At 27.3% G+C, this 17,309-nt stretch overlaps 1 protein-coding gene and 1 long non-coding RNA gene across 2 annotated transcripts; both read left to right on the top strand.

The window, feature by feature from the left end:
• The first annotated feature begins 1,852 nt into the window (after positions 1-1,852).
• LOC111039504 lies at positions 1,853-5,878 on the top strand. Its single transcript, XR_002605104.1, has 4 exons — positions 1,853-2,584; positions 2,703-2,946; positions 3,070-3,261; positions 5,371-5,878. It is a non-coding gene; the product is annotated as an uncharacterized LOC111039504 (long non-coding RNA).
• Positions 5,879-10,763: 4,885 nt separating this feature from the next.
• LOC111039505 (maltase 1-like) lies at positions 10,764-16,989 on the top strand. Its single transcript, XM_022323037.1, has 9 exons — positions 10,764-11,014; positions 11,078-11,257; positions 11,360-11,535; positions 12,024-12,388; positions 13,217-13,397; positions 13,887-14,079; positions 15,203-15,401; positions 16,509-16,655; positions 16,782-16,989. The coding sequence occupies exons 1-9, from the start codon at positions 10,849-10,851 to the stop codon at positions 16,945-16,947; spliced, it is 1,773 nt and encodes a 590-aa protein (XP_022178729.1). The 5' UTR covers positions 10,764-10,848; the 3' UTR covers positions 16,948-16,989.
• Positions 16,990-17,309: the final 320 nt, after the last annotated feature.

A 17,309-nucleotide genomic window follows, 5' to 3' on the forward strand; every position in this document is an offset into this window, starting at 1 on the left:
TTATTTGAATAAAAGATTAAAAGACAATTTATTTATATGGTATTGGAAATAAAAGCGTTTTACCAACTACATAATAATACGAATACCTCAACCTGCAGTGATGATGTATTTTAATTTAAATCTTTATAGTGTACTGCTCCCCTTGAATATTGTCTCACGGCCCTTGAGGAACATATCGTAAAATGTCTTAATTTTTTTTCTTAATAAAAATTATCAACTTAGGAGCAGCTTAACTGGTTTAATTTGACCGATATTTTTAATGGTAAGCTGAAATGGCCCCGTTAAAATAAGAGATTTTTTCAGTAAAAAAAATTTGTTTCAGAAGTCTGCTTTTTAAATAAATGTCTTTGAATTCTGCGGAGAGACCAATCTGTTGAAATTATCACCACCATAACTGGCATTTATGGAACCTGCAACCCCAAACACCAACCTATGGCTACTTGTAATGCAATATATTTATTATAGCTGTTTCAAAATTGATGAACATGGTGTTAGCTGTTACATATTTAGTGACCTTACTAATATGGAGCGTGTAACTATCGGTAGTTTTATTCGGGAATAGGTTCTGGACGACTGGAACATAAAGATATCCTAGAATATAGTTAATGTATAGGAAAACAAAGCGTCAACTTAATTATTGATTTAATAACAAGGTATTTATGCCTTATGGTATTAAATTCATAGGAGTTAAATGGATAACTCGGTTTATATTATATTTATATTATACACATTTTTTATAATATTACGAACTACAAAAATATCTGAAACACAGGAATTTGAATAAATGGACAATATTTGGTAACCAAAATAGTGTGATTTGAAAATCAAGACGTACAATGTAACGCATTGATATCGTATGCCGTATAAATGTATAATATCTATTGTAAACCAGTTTACAATATCAGCTGATTCGTATGATTTACAACACGCATTTGACGGATGAACAAATTATCACAATTTAACCAACTCAATTAAGTTGGTGTCACGTCACGTCGTATTGTTTACATATTTCGTATCCGTCCGGACGTGTCTTATTAACCAATACGTTTCTTGGGCAGTTGTGCGTGATCAGTAAGCGAATAGAAACCTTCGATAAACTTGTAATTGTTTGACAGTATCTACAATAAAACAATTTTCAATTACCTTACATATTATAATAATAATACGAAAAATAGGTAATATGATTTCGTTATTCACCGTCATGGTACATAAGAAAAAAACTAATTAAACTCGAGTAGTTGTGTTGCTACAATATTATACTAAATCAACATTATAAAATATCATGCTTTATCTATGAAGCACAAATTATTGTAACATTTTATACCTACTATGTGCTTTGTACCTTTTAAAACAATACGAGTGAATTAATCTTTAATGTTATTGAAAAATATAAAGTCTTAAGTGCTAACATTTTTTATAACTGTTAATTTTGCATGTTATTTTCTATGAAGTGCCGAAAATTGTATTTGCTTCGAATTCATTAATCTAAAAATAATACCAAAAAAATAAAATAAAAAACACCATCATGACTTTGATGAATTAATACTAATTATTAAATCGATTCCACATAAAAATATTAAAATTTAATTATGTATAAGAACCGAAGAATTGTCAAGTTCGAAAAAAAAGTATTCTTGCATATTTTGCAATCTCGCATATAACAAATCATGATAAATATTAGTTTCGGTAATTTGATTTTAGTACCCTATACGCTAGGCTGCAATATAACGTACCGTAATAAAAATATTTAATTATTTTGGAATCGATTTGTTTAGAACACTATTTTTTAATGAAACTCCAACAATGTTCATTTAATTATTTTTGTTTTGTATTTCTCAATAAATAATTTTCACACATTTTAAAATTATTAATCACATCTTTTTTTTTTTAATCTTGAAAAAATATGGGTATAAATACTTTGAGTCATTTATGTGGTCAAAGTGTACACTGTCAACTAAACAATTATGAGTTTTGAACTCCGAAGTAGTTCAAATAAATTAACATTTTTTTTTTTTATGAAACTAAATAAAAAACTTTAAGATTCTATAACACGATAATTTTATTAAATGACATAACTGACATTTTTTAAACGGTAAATTTAAAAGGAAACTTATTTTTTAGGACTCCACAACTATCGATTTTGTTCATTACAATTATAATCGAATTATTAACTATGTGATTTAAATGTGACAACTATATCAACTTTTCAGCAGCTATGTATATTGCAAAAATTTGTCAAATAAATAGCCATGTGTTGCCATGTTATATACATTTAAATCTTATCGATATTTTAGTAAATATACTGTTTTTTCTTTTTATTCTCGTTAGAGTTCATTCGTTATATCTTTATCTCTGAAATGACTAACTTCAGTCCCAATGATGATCTATTAATCTGACTAAAATGTAATTGTATAGGTATTCCAAAGTACATGTAATGAAAATTTAGAGATATTTTTCAAATAGTTATTTAATTTATATTATTGCCAAGCGTCACATGCCAACATCAGAGTTTTTTCATGAAAAATAGTGTGTGTATATAATACGAAATAGTATATTAGAATTTGCAGTCACTCATATTGAATAGGTAATGCTTAAAATGTAATAAATAAGTTTAAAGTGGTACCACTTTACTTTGAAACCGACTTATTTTATTGAAACTTTAGACGTTATCTTTCGCATGCATTTTGTAAATAATCTTTCAGCTTTAAATGGCAATTACAACCTATATGCCTGCACACAAAAAGACACATTTGAGTGATACTTGTCTTCGATTATTGCCAGAGACGAGTGGTATCGTCTACGTTCAGGAGGAGACGCCTGGAATCACCCGTTGGAATCGGAAGTCAAGCGCTGTGACGTGCATGTGATAGTAAAAATATGATTCAAAATTGTCACGATGAGTTGTGCGCATATCATAACCACAGACGCAAATATCCAAAATCGGTTGTAAGTGTATAGATACGATAAATATGGAGATGGCATATTGAGCCGATTTTAGTACGTCTCGCAATCCGAGTCAAAATATAAAAAGCATCATGTAATTTCCAGTAATCTGAATCACATTTTCAGTTTCGATTGCTCCAATGTACCTGATAAATATACCGAGCTTATATTGGTTTTACCGTATCCAACGAGAATAAAGTATAGCATGGACTGTTATATGCTAGTAAATGAATGGACGATTGAATGATTGGACAATAAATTATATTATTTTTTCATAATATTTGATTGTTAACTGAAATATTACTCATTTATATACAAGTACGTATGCAAAAACAATTACAAATATTTTACATTTTTTATTTTACTTTATTATTTGTCTAGAAATGTTTCTATTAAAACTAACTTGATCTATGAATCAAATACAATTTAACATGAATATGTTTCAAAAACAATCATCATTAATTTTCTTAAAGTGGCGCACATCACAGTATTTGTAAATACAAGATTGCGCCAATCAAATATATATTTTTTTTTTGGTTTTTTGGTCCAAATTACATACTCAAGATAAACAATAACAAAAAAATACTGCTGAAGAAATATATAAGGCAAACATCAATATTGTTACTTGGGCGTTCAAGACAAACACTTTTGTGAGTGTTGTATGAGGTTTTAGAATAAGTTCCGATGTTGGTATACCACCCGCCCAAGTGCATATCTTTCGTGGAATTTTCGCCAACGATTATAACTACCTACTACACACGTGATCGTCGTGATAATATTAAATATAAAATAATTTCAGTCTGCAGAACACAAAATGGTCGTGCGCGACTCGCAGTTATTACGACGTGTAATAAATAAATACCGAGCCCGGGCACCCAAGCGCTGCTGATATTACATATATTATATTATAATAACATAACGTTACAGGCGTAGGATACAATTTGACACCGAAAAAACGCTGCAAACATAAATCTAGGCCTTTCTGCCCACCCGGTGGTGCGCAGCCAGCAGTGAACCGGATAAGGATTTCCCCTAAGCCTGAGCTATGAATAATAATTGCTCATTTGTTTTTATTTTACGTCTCCCGCCCCGTTTTCGCTGTGCCCAAAACCCCACCGCTGCCTTTCGTGTACAGGATTTGAATGCCGCATACGATTTGCCCGGGACGAATATTCACTTCCGGTTAAAATGGGTGGCTCTTTCAAAAACCCGTGGAAAAAAAGGAAAATTAAAAAACTACCATGATATTAATATTATTATAGCAACGAAACATATTTAAAATTAATTGGGAAGTGATGGACAATAATTTTCAGAAACAGTACCTAGGTGTTATTGGTAACTACTGCTTTTTTAATATTATGGGAACTACTACAGACAAACTAATTAATATTAAGATAACTATTGTTTATAAGCGCGCTTTATACCAACTACTCAAAGTCCTTACAACTGTGCTGTGTAGTCTAAGGGTGATGGCTTGAATAAAATAATACTAATAACCAATTAGACTAAATTAAAATTAATTTGAATTTTTTTTATTATTCTTTATTAATTATAAAACTATTAGGTAAGTAGTCAAATATACATTTTTAAATACAAAATATAACTCAGTGCAAAAGTTAAAAATAATGAACAAAATCTAACCTCTACAAAAATGAAATTAATAATTCATTTTAATCATTTTCGAATTTAATGGTTTTTAAAAAAAAATATATTATGATAAAAAAAATTCCTTGGAACTGAGCTGTTTAAAAAAAATATTTTTATTTCAAACCCAATATTATTAATCAATTATTCAATATTAGAACACGAACTAATAAAAAAACGTTCATTTATACATATAGATATTGATTGACAATTAATAATTATTTTTATAAGTGTATACTTTTATATGTTTTTAGTATTCTTTGTTGTTAGTTGATATTTAATCGGTTATACTGAATTTTGGAAAAATAGTGTTTAAAAAAAACTTTTGTACTGACCAAAATCTGGACAATCTTGAAACCTTTTAACATTTTAAGTTCAAACAATTGTTTTTATCTCGGATCAGAATGTTCAGTCCAAGTTTTAATATAATTGCTTGATTCAATCACAGTTAGAGAGTTGGATCAGACATTTGTCTGTATAATCGTATATTAACTTCAAGAGTTCAAACATTTAAATTGTATTGAAATATTATTGATCATTAACCCAATTTTTAGTAAATTGTATTTTAATATTTTAATTTATGGTAATTTAATAGGTCACAAGCATAAAATATCATGTGATATTATTTATTACTCCATATTCAACAAACTTTATTATTAGTCATAATTTATTATTCGGCACATAAAATTTGAATAATCTAACTTACGAACAGTATTGTAAACCTTTCTAAGTTCACATTCAATGCAGCCTTCTAAATATGTGTTGTTTCACCATTGTTTTCAGATAGAAAACAATAATAAAATACGGACCGGGGCCGGACGAGAGAAGCAAGACTAGTGCCAAATACTTTGTTTCCGTATTCTGTCACTATAATAATTATTATTTTATTATTATTAATTTTTTTTTAAGGAAGCCGGGTGGGTTTTTAAAATATTCAATACAAGTGAAATGTTATATAGTTTTTCCGAGTATTTTATCTGAGTTTAATTTTAGTTACAATATAGTAATTTTAATATAATTTCATACAATTCCTTTATTCCTTTATAATTGGATTTTGTTCTTTTGTGCAATATTTTCTATACTCCGGTATAATACTATATGGTATCCTCATTATGTTGTCTTAAATATTATTTTTCTCGTGGATTTACACAATAGGGGTGGTTTTGAACGCGAAAATCAATTTATAGGTACCTTACATTATATGCATTTTGAAATGTATTTTGTACCCAAGATTATGGATTCTATTGTTTCCTGATGGATTAAAAACAATTTATCTCTATCTCTCTCTATCAAAAAAAAAAAAATGTTTAAAAACGAAAACTATTATAATATGAAAATGTAGACATTTCGTCATGCTAATTATGTTTTATTTCAAAGTAAATATAAGGAAATCTATTTTGTATCTTTTATTTTAATTTTGTACCTTTTTATGTTCTATATTATTACATTAATCAAATTTATAAAAACCCAACTCAGAATTATTTAATTTGAGAATGCATTCAATTATATTTTGTTTTAAAATACTAATAATTACCATACATTTTAATCTGCTAAGTATGTACTCTTATATTTATTTATTTAGAACTTTTCGTCGAATTTTAGTTTTCAAAAAAACATAGCTATCAAGAGTCATGTTTAAAATATCTAAATTTTTACCTACAGTAAATATGTTAAATGTAGTATTTACTTCCGACTGGGCATGTTTAGATATCATCAAAGTGTGAATCATTGTTGACATTAAAACGATCGAATAGTACACTTAAAATTCAAAGAGATAACACTGAACAAATGTTGAATACGCAATTTCAGAATATTTGAAAATGTCAATAATAAAATCACTAACTATTACCTAAGAATTGAAAAGAATTAAATTTTTTTATGAATTATCTCAATTAATACTATATTATTTGAAATACTAGTCAAAGAATCTATTTTATCTTACACTAAGAGTGTTTTATAAAATAAAAAAATATTTTGTACAATATAGATGAACTTTGTAGTTCAAGTTCAACTATGTTCGTTTCGAGATACCTACCTCAATACTTTTAGAGTACTTAAGTACCTAATAATAATACTGTCTTGTAGTACAATAATTATAATTTTATTTTAGTAACTATATAAAGGCTCACTTCAAAAAATGAAGATTCTTAGGTTAGGAGAAAGAACAACTTGGATAATAATCATTATTTTGCTAAATAATTTTACTATTTAACTGAAACATTACGGTTTTTAAAAATAAAAACTGAATTGAATTTTTAAGTTAACATAAAATAAATCTATACTAAAAAAAATAATTTAATATTTTAATCACTGTTAATATAGTTTAAATCTGATAAATATTTTAAGGCACAATTATTAGGGTTAATTATAATATTATTAGTGTAGTATAGTTAAGCGAGTAGTTTCTAATCATAACAAATTTATAACTTTGTAATACGTATATAAATAAATAACATACTACAAAATTGTATTGTTAGATATTTTTTTTTATGGCACAATATAACTTATAAGTTCCTATATGTTAGCACGTGATTGGTACCTCCAGACAATAGATTGTAACACTTTATAATATAATAAAGCAATAAATTAAAACAATGGTCTGTTCTTGATTTTAAACAATCATATCTCGTTTACTAATGCATAATATGTATACACTATACACTAATAAAACTTAACTATTAAGATATAATATTATAATAACACAATCGTTGTGGAAATAGATGGCAAATGTATCAAATATTCAGAATAATATAATTAATTATAATAAATTATAATAAATTAATTTCTCATACATTTTGAATGTACTAATTTTTCAACGATGTGCTTTTTTTTGAATTTATACAGGTTTTGTAGAACAAATGTTTAAATCAATGGTTCTCGATATTTTTTGTTCACGGCACACTATTGTACATTACAAGTTTTCACGGCACATCACTCACACACTTGACAACCATAGCAACTTCGGCAACTTCGCCAGAGGTAATAGTTATCGCCACGTGCCTATACATGTATGACATTTCTTGTGGTACACCTAGTCGATCTCGCGGCACATGGGTTGAGAACCACTGGTTTAGACCGCCAACATTGAGAAATTGTGAAATCTGTTGAAATTCTCTATACTTTTAGAAACGACAATGAGAAAAAAGGGACTTTTACACAAAACCAGTTGTAGACTGAATTGATTTTTTTGATATTTTTGTTTTAGGTAGGTATAAAATGAATTATGGTAAAGACTCGAAATTTTATATTATGACTCTCGTATATCATTATATTTTATTGTTGTAATATAAATTAACAAAAAATAAAAACGCCATTTTCAAACTATTTAGATACATTTTAAACTATAGCCTACTTATAGCATGAATCTATTATCACTGCTCCACGGCAAGTCGGTATTGAGTCAAAAGCTAATAACAATAATATATGATATAATTAATAATACATAATATTAAAATAATTGAATATTAACTATATAATAAATGTTATGTTTTCGGCCAAAATAAATTCAACATACGATTACCCTATAACTAAAGTTATATTCTCTAAAATATTTGATATAAGCAAACCCTGCTCTTATTATTATTTTATACAATTGTGCTATAACTCACATAAACAAAATGCAAGTCTTTCAATAAAAAGTTCTGAGGATAATATCAAATACTCCATGATTTATTCGTAATGAAGATCTCCATAAAAACTTCAATTTACATACAATAACCGAGTATACCAGAAAATAAACAAACAATTTTTTCAAACACTTCAAATCATATTTTAAACGACTAGCTGACGACACAAACGTTAATCCTCACACGGCCGATGACGTAAAAAAAAAACTAAAATATGTAAACAGTCATACAATTGTATTAAAACGGCTATAAACAAAGCACACTTCTTGCATTAGCATTATTTAAATCCATAATAATTGAACAGAAACATATTGTAAACAACTGTAAATATATATTATAGTATCAATTTTATTTGCATTGTTATTAATAAGTCTTAATTACATGTCCTTATCATTAAGTTCGGGTGACACAAACTGAGGGAAACTTGCATAATATAATAAATAACAAAATATTAAGGGGACGTGATACTCGCATATTGTGTTGTCTCCGTCCTACAAATGCGTAACATAGCAAATTGTACACTCAGCAGAACACGTGTAGCTTCGTTAATTTAAAAATTAAAGCTAATTGACTTCTTATAAAATCTAAAGGTAAGATTATTATCTAGGCAACCTCGTAGGCTTTTTATTATATTTTTATTTTAACGCGAGTTATAAGTATTTTAAGATGTATAAAAAATTTACAATTTTAAAATACTCATAATTCGCGTTAAAATTAAAACATAATAAAAAACCTATGAGGTTGACTAGAAAATAATCTTACCTTTAGATTTTATAAGAGGTCAATTCGCACTAATTGTTTAACTAACGGAGCTACACGTGTTGTGCTGAGCGTAAAATTTGCTATGTTACGCACTTGTAAGACAGAGACAACACATGCAGCAGCGGACGCAGGTATCACGTCCTCTTAATAGGTTCATAAATTACTAAAATAGCATTAAAAATATATTGCCATGGCTTGGTGAGGCGCAGTCGTATGCTCAACCTGCAGCAACGCTCTGAGCGTACGTACCGGCAGTCGTTGCTAGCACTCGGATGGGTGACCATCCGGGTTTTTAGCAACACACCCTCACCACACATACAAACGCGTTCCGACCAACCGTTCCCCTCAAACAGTACCAAAAGTCAGATTAATGACCTTGGTAATTGAAACCTTAATTCAAAAAAAAAAAATAATATATTGTCATAAAATAATAAATATGTATACCTACTTATTTCTGAGTGATATACTCTAACAAACAGTTATCGATCAGAATCGTTTTTTTGAGATGATTTATCATTGTATTCGAATTTAACCCATCCGTTACAAAGACCTTGGATGGGTACTCAATGATGAAGCACTTAACTCTTACAATTGTACAGAAGATCGGATACTTTCTTGTCCAATTTTTGTATACCTAGAAAACTCTTACTCGTTTCATTTTTTCGTAGAAAAAATGCATTGATCTTAACTTCGAAAGAGATTTCTGGTTATAAAGTATAATATCGAGTTATTTTTGAAAGAAGAAATTTCAAAGTACTTTTCAATATAATCGGTATTCTCAATGCACACTATATCATGGCTAGAAAGATCTATCTGGAAAAACTTGCCAATAAAGAAAGGAACTTATTTTGGGCACAGTCTATCCTAATTATAATTCATCGTTAGCATAGTAAAAATTTCATACTACCTCTCCATATTCTACAATTAACCGAATTAACTCTCAAATACTATGACAACTAGTATACTTCAACTGTTGGATTTTAAAATCCCGAACTTAAATACTCGTACCTTTATCAATGGTGATATTATAATGGTTCAATAATCAAAGTTCAATGATTGGATAAAATTAATGCCTAGATATTTTTAAAGGAAAAATGTTTATTAGTGATGCTATTATTTAGAAACTTGCGCCAACCTTACACGAGGCTTTGAATTAAAGTGGGACCTACAAAACCATCAAATTGATATTGCTTTATATACAATATTGAATTATGCTGCCAGCATATGAGGAAATTTCTTCATTTTTTTAAAACCATACCAAAATATATGTATTGAATATAGCTAATCTGTCATTATATATGTTCTAATTCTAATTTTATAATCATTTATTAATTCTTAATTTTTATTTCACAAAGTTTGAACTTCAATTACAGCTTCAAAACTGTTAGCTGCTTTAAATTTATAAGCCACAACAATTTTAAAAAAAAAAAAAAAGATAACAATGTAAATTATTATTTTATTATTTACCTAACTTATATTTAATGGCACAACTAAAAATAATACAATCTATTAATTCAGAGTTATGGAACATACAGTGGATTAACAAACTATGATTAGTTTTATTAGCAGAGAAGATAATGTAGAACCAATATTAAGTATTTACGATTTTTATCATTTATTTTGAATGCAATAGTTCTATTAACGAGGCAATAAAAATGTCTGTATTAACTTTTAAACCAATTTTATATATTTAATTTAGTATTATATGAGATATTTTATAATTACCTAGATAAGTATAACAAATAATTATTTTCTACTTTGGATATTTCCTATATAAATACGAGTAGTAGTAATGTTGAAATCATTTTGAAACATATATTTCAAGCCATTTCAGTATTACTGTATTGTTTTGAGATAGTCATAGGTGATAACAATGATGCGTTGGACTTTTTTGTTGATTACTTGCATACAATTAACGTATTGTAAAGTAATAGTACGACCAATTGGTGAATTGGATTGGTGGCAAAATTCTATAATTTACGAAATATTCCCGTTGTCATTCAAGGATTCAGATGGTGATGGATCGGGCGATTTTAAAGGTATTACAAATTGTAACTGATATTTATTCGTATTTGGTTAAACAAATAGTTTTTTGCTATCAGGAATAACTCAAAAATTGGATTACCTCGTCGATCTAGGGGTAACCGCAATTTGGATAACGCCATTTTTCGAATCACCTTTAGAATCTGGTGGTTACGACATATCCAATTATCTAGAAGTAGAAAATGTTTTTGGTACAGTTGATGATTTTAAAGATCTTTTAAACGCTGCACATTCAAAAAGTGGGTGAACAATGTATTACACATAACAACACGTCAATATATTATTGAACCAAACTCAATTATAATTATATCTAAATATAATACAAAATAATAATGTTTTAGATTTAAAAGTTATAATGGACTTTGTACCTAATCATACCAGTGATAAACACATTTGGTTTAAAAGGTCTGTCAATAAAGATACTCGTTACGCAGATTACTATATTTGGAAAGATGCAAAAAATCAAGCGGAAGTGATAAAAAATAACACTATAACTCCCATTGTTCCCAATAACTGGGTAATGTATGAATTTTAATTTATGCAGAGTATTTAAGTGTTTAATCAAATCATCTTGTACATTTAAATATTATATTAGGATTGTACCATATAATTATATAGTAATATATTATATTATACTTACGTTAAAGCCATATTCAGAATATTTTCTACCAGAAATTAATTTTTTGTTGCTCTGCCACCCCTTGTAAATGTATAAATTCAATGAATGTTTAAATTAAATTTCAACTAATTATGTAGTTACATAATATTATATAAATAATTTAAAAATGACGTGTTCCAATTTTTTTTTGGAGTTCGGATTGAATATTAAATTTCTAACTTTTTGTTCAAATTGAGTTGGGTGTGTTTTTTTAGAACTAGGGTCTACTTTTAACTCAAACCAAACACCTAAATAAATTCGGTTCAATTTTTCAAACATCGAACAGTTTGGCTCATCTCTAATAGCAATTATACATGTTTTATTAATTAATGTTTAATTTTTTTTAGCAAATGATTTGTGATAACGCCAGTTCTTGGGTTTGGCATAATACTCGCAAACAGTTTTATTTCACTCAGTTTATTAAAAATTTACCAGATTTAAACTTTCGTAACGAAAAAGTTCACGAAGAAATGAAGAATATTTTGAACTATTGGTTAGAATTAGGAATTGATGGTATTCGAATAGATGCGTTAAAACATGTATACGAAAGCGAATCATTGAAAGACGAACCAAAATTAAAAAATAATAATCCAGAAGTTGATTACATTAATTTAGATCATATTTATACAATAGACCAAGATGAAGTATATGATTTGATTAAAGAATGGCATTTATTACTAGATGAATTTAAACAAAAAGATCATCGTACAAGGTTTGAGAAATCATTTTATTGTTATAATATAGTTATAACTTTAAACCAGGTTTTCTACTTGAACTATTTCTAGTATTATATACATTTTTATATACCTGGGTATGTGGACTCATGTTTTAATGAAATCAAATAATATAGATTAAAGTAATATATTATTATACGTATAGCGTATACAAATATACGCAGTACTGACTTGTTCACCTTTATATATTGTTATGGTGAGTTAAAAGTTTTGATGAGTGGAACACGTGACCACCATTTTAGGGGGTACCACACCAAACCACTCCTCTTATCATTACTTTAAAATTTTAAATACTAATACCATATTAACTTATCTTCTAAAATTCAATTTTCATACATCGATTTTAAATCATTCCCTTTTTTGTTTTTTAATTAATTAAAATTAAGTAAAAAAAATATTTTCGAAAACTTTAATAGTTTTTTGAATCATGATTTTTGTATATTAAATATGCCCTATATGGAATTGGTTTTCTTATATTTGTATGAACTGAGACAATTATTTGCTAAGTAAAATGTCTTTTACCAAGTCACTATCACTGTGAAACTAATGTTTAGGGTAGATAATAATATATAGTGTGTATGAAGGGTGTATTACTGAGAGTAAACATGAAAAAAACATCCACCGTAATTAAAGAAATCTTAAATAGCATACATGTAAACTTAGCCATTATAAATATTCGGAATGGATTTTAAAGTCTACAAACTACACAATATGTATGATTAATTATTGCTACAAATTACTAACTATACATTTAGGTTCTAATAGTTAATAATGTCATTATAGTTTTAATTAAATACTTCTTTCAGGATAATAATGACTGAATCATACAGTAATCACAGTATTTTATATAAGTATTACACTAGCGGAGCTGAAGTACCAACAAATTTTAATTTAATGGAAGATCATAATAGTACTCCGGAAGGTTTTCAGAGAGCAATAGAAGAATGGATAACTAAAATGCCATTTGGATCAACATTTAATTCAGTGGTAAAATGTATTATTATAATAAATGCTAATAACAATAATAATAATTGCTTACATAAAATGTACATTACTCTTTTATTTTTAAATACTATACATTTTTAACTAATTTTAAATTGTACCAGGTATATGTACGAGGTGCCTATATACAATTAAATTCGTGATGCTTTTTAGCATAGAGATGTATAAAATGTATTATGAGACTTTTTTTGAACATGATAATACATTTTTATCATCATCAGTTACGTATTTGTAAATGGTTGATTCTAATAACTATTTGTACCACCTTATTCACACCACTTTCTATTGAATGTCGACATTTCCGCGGTTATTAATTATGAATATATTTTTTAATTAATTTTAAAAACTTTAAATTTTAATTATTTTTCATATATATCAAAAAAATGTAGTGTTTTCTTTAAAATAATATCAACTTGTATGCGTTATTTATGGCTCTTAATATTATTTTAATTCTGTTTCAATGCAATAATTTAGTTCCAAAACCACGACCATCCAAGATTTCCTACTTTTTACGGTACAGAATTAATTGATGGACTTAACGCCTTGTCCTTATTTCTACCGGGTGTATCCATAGTTCTGTATGGTGGAGAAATCGGAATGGAAAACTTACCAGATAGAATTAATTATGCAAGAGGACCCATGCAGTGGGACGACACGAAATACGCGGGTAGGTACCTATTATAGTGGTTTTATAGTCAAGACGTGTCAAAAATACACTCACTACGATTTCAAATAACATCTTATATCTATGTAGCATTGTAGCCGTAAATTAGTTTAATATTTTAAAGTGGAAGTTACACCGGTAAGTGTTGTCAGAACCAATGTTGTGTTGTTACATTGTTTGTTTTAATATTTGAGTGAATTGACATATTTTACAATATTTTAAGATACAAACACTATAATTTTACGTCGATTTTTAACGATATGTTGGTTTTTATGCTTGTTACAAGTCTTAACATTTTTGAAATGCAGTAGTTAACATATAATTTTAATTCATCATGATTAAGTTTAAATTGAATACAGTTTGTACAATAGGTTAGGTTAGAAAAAAAAATGTCTACACTCAAAATTATTTACACTTAAAATGTGAAAGCAAACCTCGCAGAAAGGTATAAATATGATTAATTAGCCCAATACGAGTTTATTAAATAGTAACACGTATCGAAATCCACAATAATGTGACAATGGTCTGGACACCATAGTCTACCTTATTATAGCCACACCTAAAATACAAGCAATTGTTTAAAGTGAAATGTATAAACATTGAACTTTGTCATTTGTGATAGTTATTGGAAGCCAATATATTACAAAGTAGGTAAGTCACATGAATATTTTGTTCATTTATTGGCACACTCAGAGTTATTATATAACAATATTGAAAAAAACATTTGGGCGACTTATTTTGCATAGTTTTCTCATTTCTCCCATAATCTAAAATATACATTCAAAAATTTTGTCGGTAGTTGAGGAGTATGTATAGCCACATAGGTACATGTAGCTATTATGGACAATCTAAATATATCTTTTTTTCTACTAAATTATTTATAAATCCTACCTAATGAAAAATAACAATCTTGTAGGTATTAAAATAGAATTTTGTTATTTGTACGTTTTAAAATATTACTAAAATATTTAAAATTATTTAATTATACTTGCTATGGTAAGGAATACATAGATCAAAATATTATGTGAATGTCTATAATAAGAAAAAAATGATAATATTAAAAAAAAATTGTTTTGACAGTTTTTGTACATTAATAATTGAATAATACGTTGCCTATATTATTTAGGGTTCTCTGATGGAACGCATGAACCGTGGGTTGCAGTACACCCAGATTATGTCACGAGAAATGTGAAATCTGAAAGCTCCGATCCTAAAAGTTATTTGAACTTTTTCAAATCAGTATCGAAATTACGGCAGACTGAAACGTTTAAAAGAGGAGGGTTGGCAACTAATATTTTTAACGATACAGTGTTTGTTTTGAACAGGTAAATAAGCAATGCTCGATATATCTAATTTAGCTCCCGAACTAATATAATTTTTTTGTTGAATAATTTTAATAATTTTAAGTTATTATACGACAAAATTTAACTATTTTTATAATTGTTATCGTTAGCATTTTTTTGAAGTTTTTTTTACATTAATGACTGAATAAAAAATGGACGTAACTAAAAATTGCAACGTTTTTGTTGAATTCTCCGTATAATAGAAATTTCAAAACAAAATTTTACAAAAATTTCGAACGAGTATATAACTTATTAGGTATATGCATGTTGGTGCAGAAATTGTTATAATTGTGGAGACCTACAACTATTATCTTATCAGATTTTTTAACATAAATTAGTAATGACTAATGCATAAGTTAATTTATAATTAAATATAAAACTAGAACAACAAAAACAAAATTTTAGTCAGGAAACTAACTAGGGGAGCTAGAGTAGTGCCCATTATTGCACCATTCTCTGAGCATACAATACGATGATAGAAGTTAACAATTAAGTTTAAAATTATATGACTACAATATTCTTTGAGCACCGAACTATTCACCATCGTCCATATAATTAACGACAAAACGTAGGGGATTCATTTAAATTCGCAATTTCGATCTATTTGTGACAAAAAATATAAATTCACTAAAATACTTCATTTGATTGTCTGAATAATAATTTTAAGAAATATCCAATGATAAATATTTTTAGTAATACAACGCTACGCAATTTGTATTTAGTCTGAAATGTTATATAATATGAAATTGACTTGTTTCGTAATTGTGTTAGTGTTATATTAATTCATTTAATCCTGCATTGACACTGTAAATGCAAATTTGCCTACGGAAGGAATATAAATCAATTGTTTATTATTTTGCAAGTATTTTATATATTGTTTATTAACTGGTTGATTGAAAAAAAGAAAGGCCTAAAACTATATAGTATTTATTTTACTCTTGAATTTTTCCTATTTTCATTTATGATACTTATTGTGAGGTTAAATTTGTATTTATTATATGAATATGGCATTCATACATTTATCTTTAAACAATGTACGCGTTGTTAGAAATATACTAATATTAAAAATGATTTTATACAATTTTACAGATTTTTACCAGGACATGAGAATTACACGTTACTTATCAACATGGATACAAATTATACACAGCGTGTACGTTTATCAGACAAAATATCAAATTTAAAAGATTCTTTAACTGTTGTTGTTGGATCAGTAAACTCGAATTTTGACACTGGGTTAGTACATAATAATTTATTTGTATTCATAAATTAATTATAGCAATCTTATATACTACCTATACCATAATATAGGATAATATACATGTTTTATGTAATGATATTTTTTTTTTTTAATATTCTTAGAAAATCAATATTAACAGCAGATTTTTTCGATCTAAGTCCCGGGGCCACAATTATACTAACTGAAGAGACTGAAGCCGGATCAGTACAATCATCCAGTTCTCAGTTGTACATAACATTAAACTTACTATTACTCTGCTTATTTTTCATTAAAATCTGTAATCTATAGTGCTTAGATTTCATAATAAAATAAACAATTATTTTAAAAAGATTTTTAATTTTGAAAAAAGCATTTACTTATTTCAACAAATATTTTTTGGTGCTTTTTACAAAATAAAATATGTATTATATGTAGTATGATTCTAATTAGTTTTTTTAAGTATAAAATAAGAATTTAGTATGAGATTCAAAATATAATTATTTTAAAACTGAAACAATAAAATGTTATTAATTTAGGGTCATATTATGATAGTATTGAATGTGAAATGTTGATCAGTTTTTTGTTATTTTCAACTCAACGCTTTTATCAATTTATACCTAAGAATATTGTTTTGAGGAGTTAGAACAATAGGGTCTTTAGATTATAATTTT

This window comes from Myzus persicae, unplaced genomic scaffold (assembly GCF_001856785.1).
Source record: "Myzus persicae strain clone G006 unplaced genomic scaffold, MPER_G0061.0, whole genome shotgun sequence".
Classification (NCBI taxonomy): Eukaryota; Metazoa; Arthropoda; class Insecta; order Hemiptera; family Aphididae; genus Myzus; species Myzus persicae.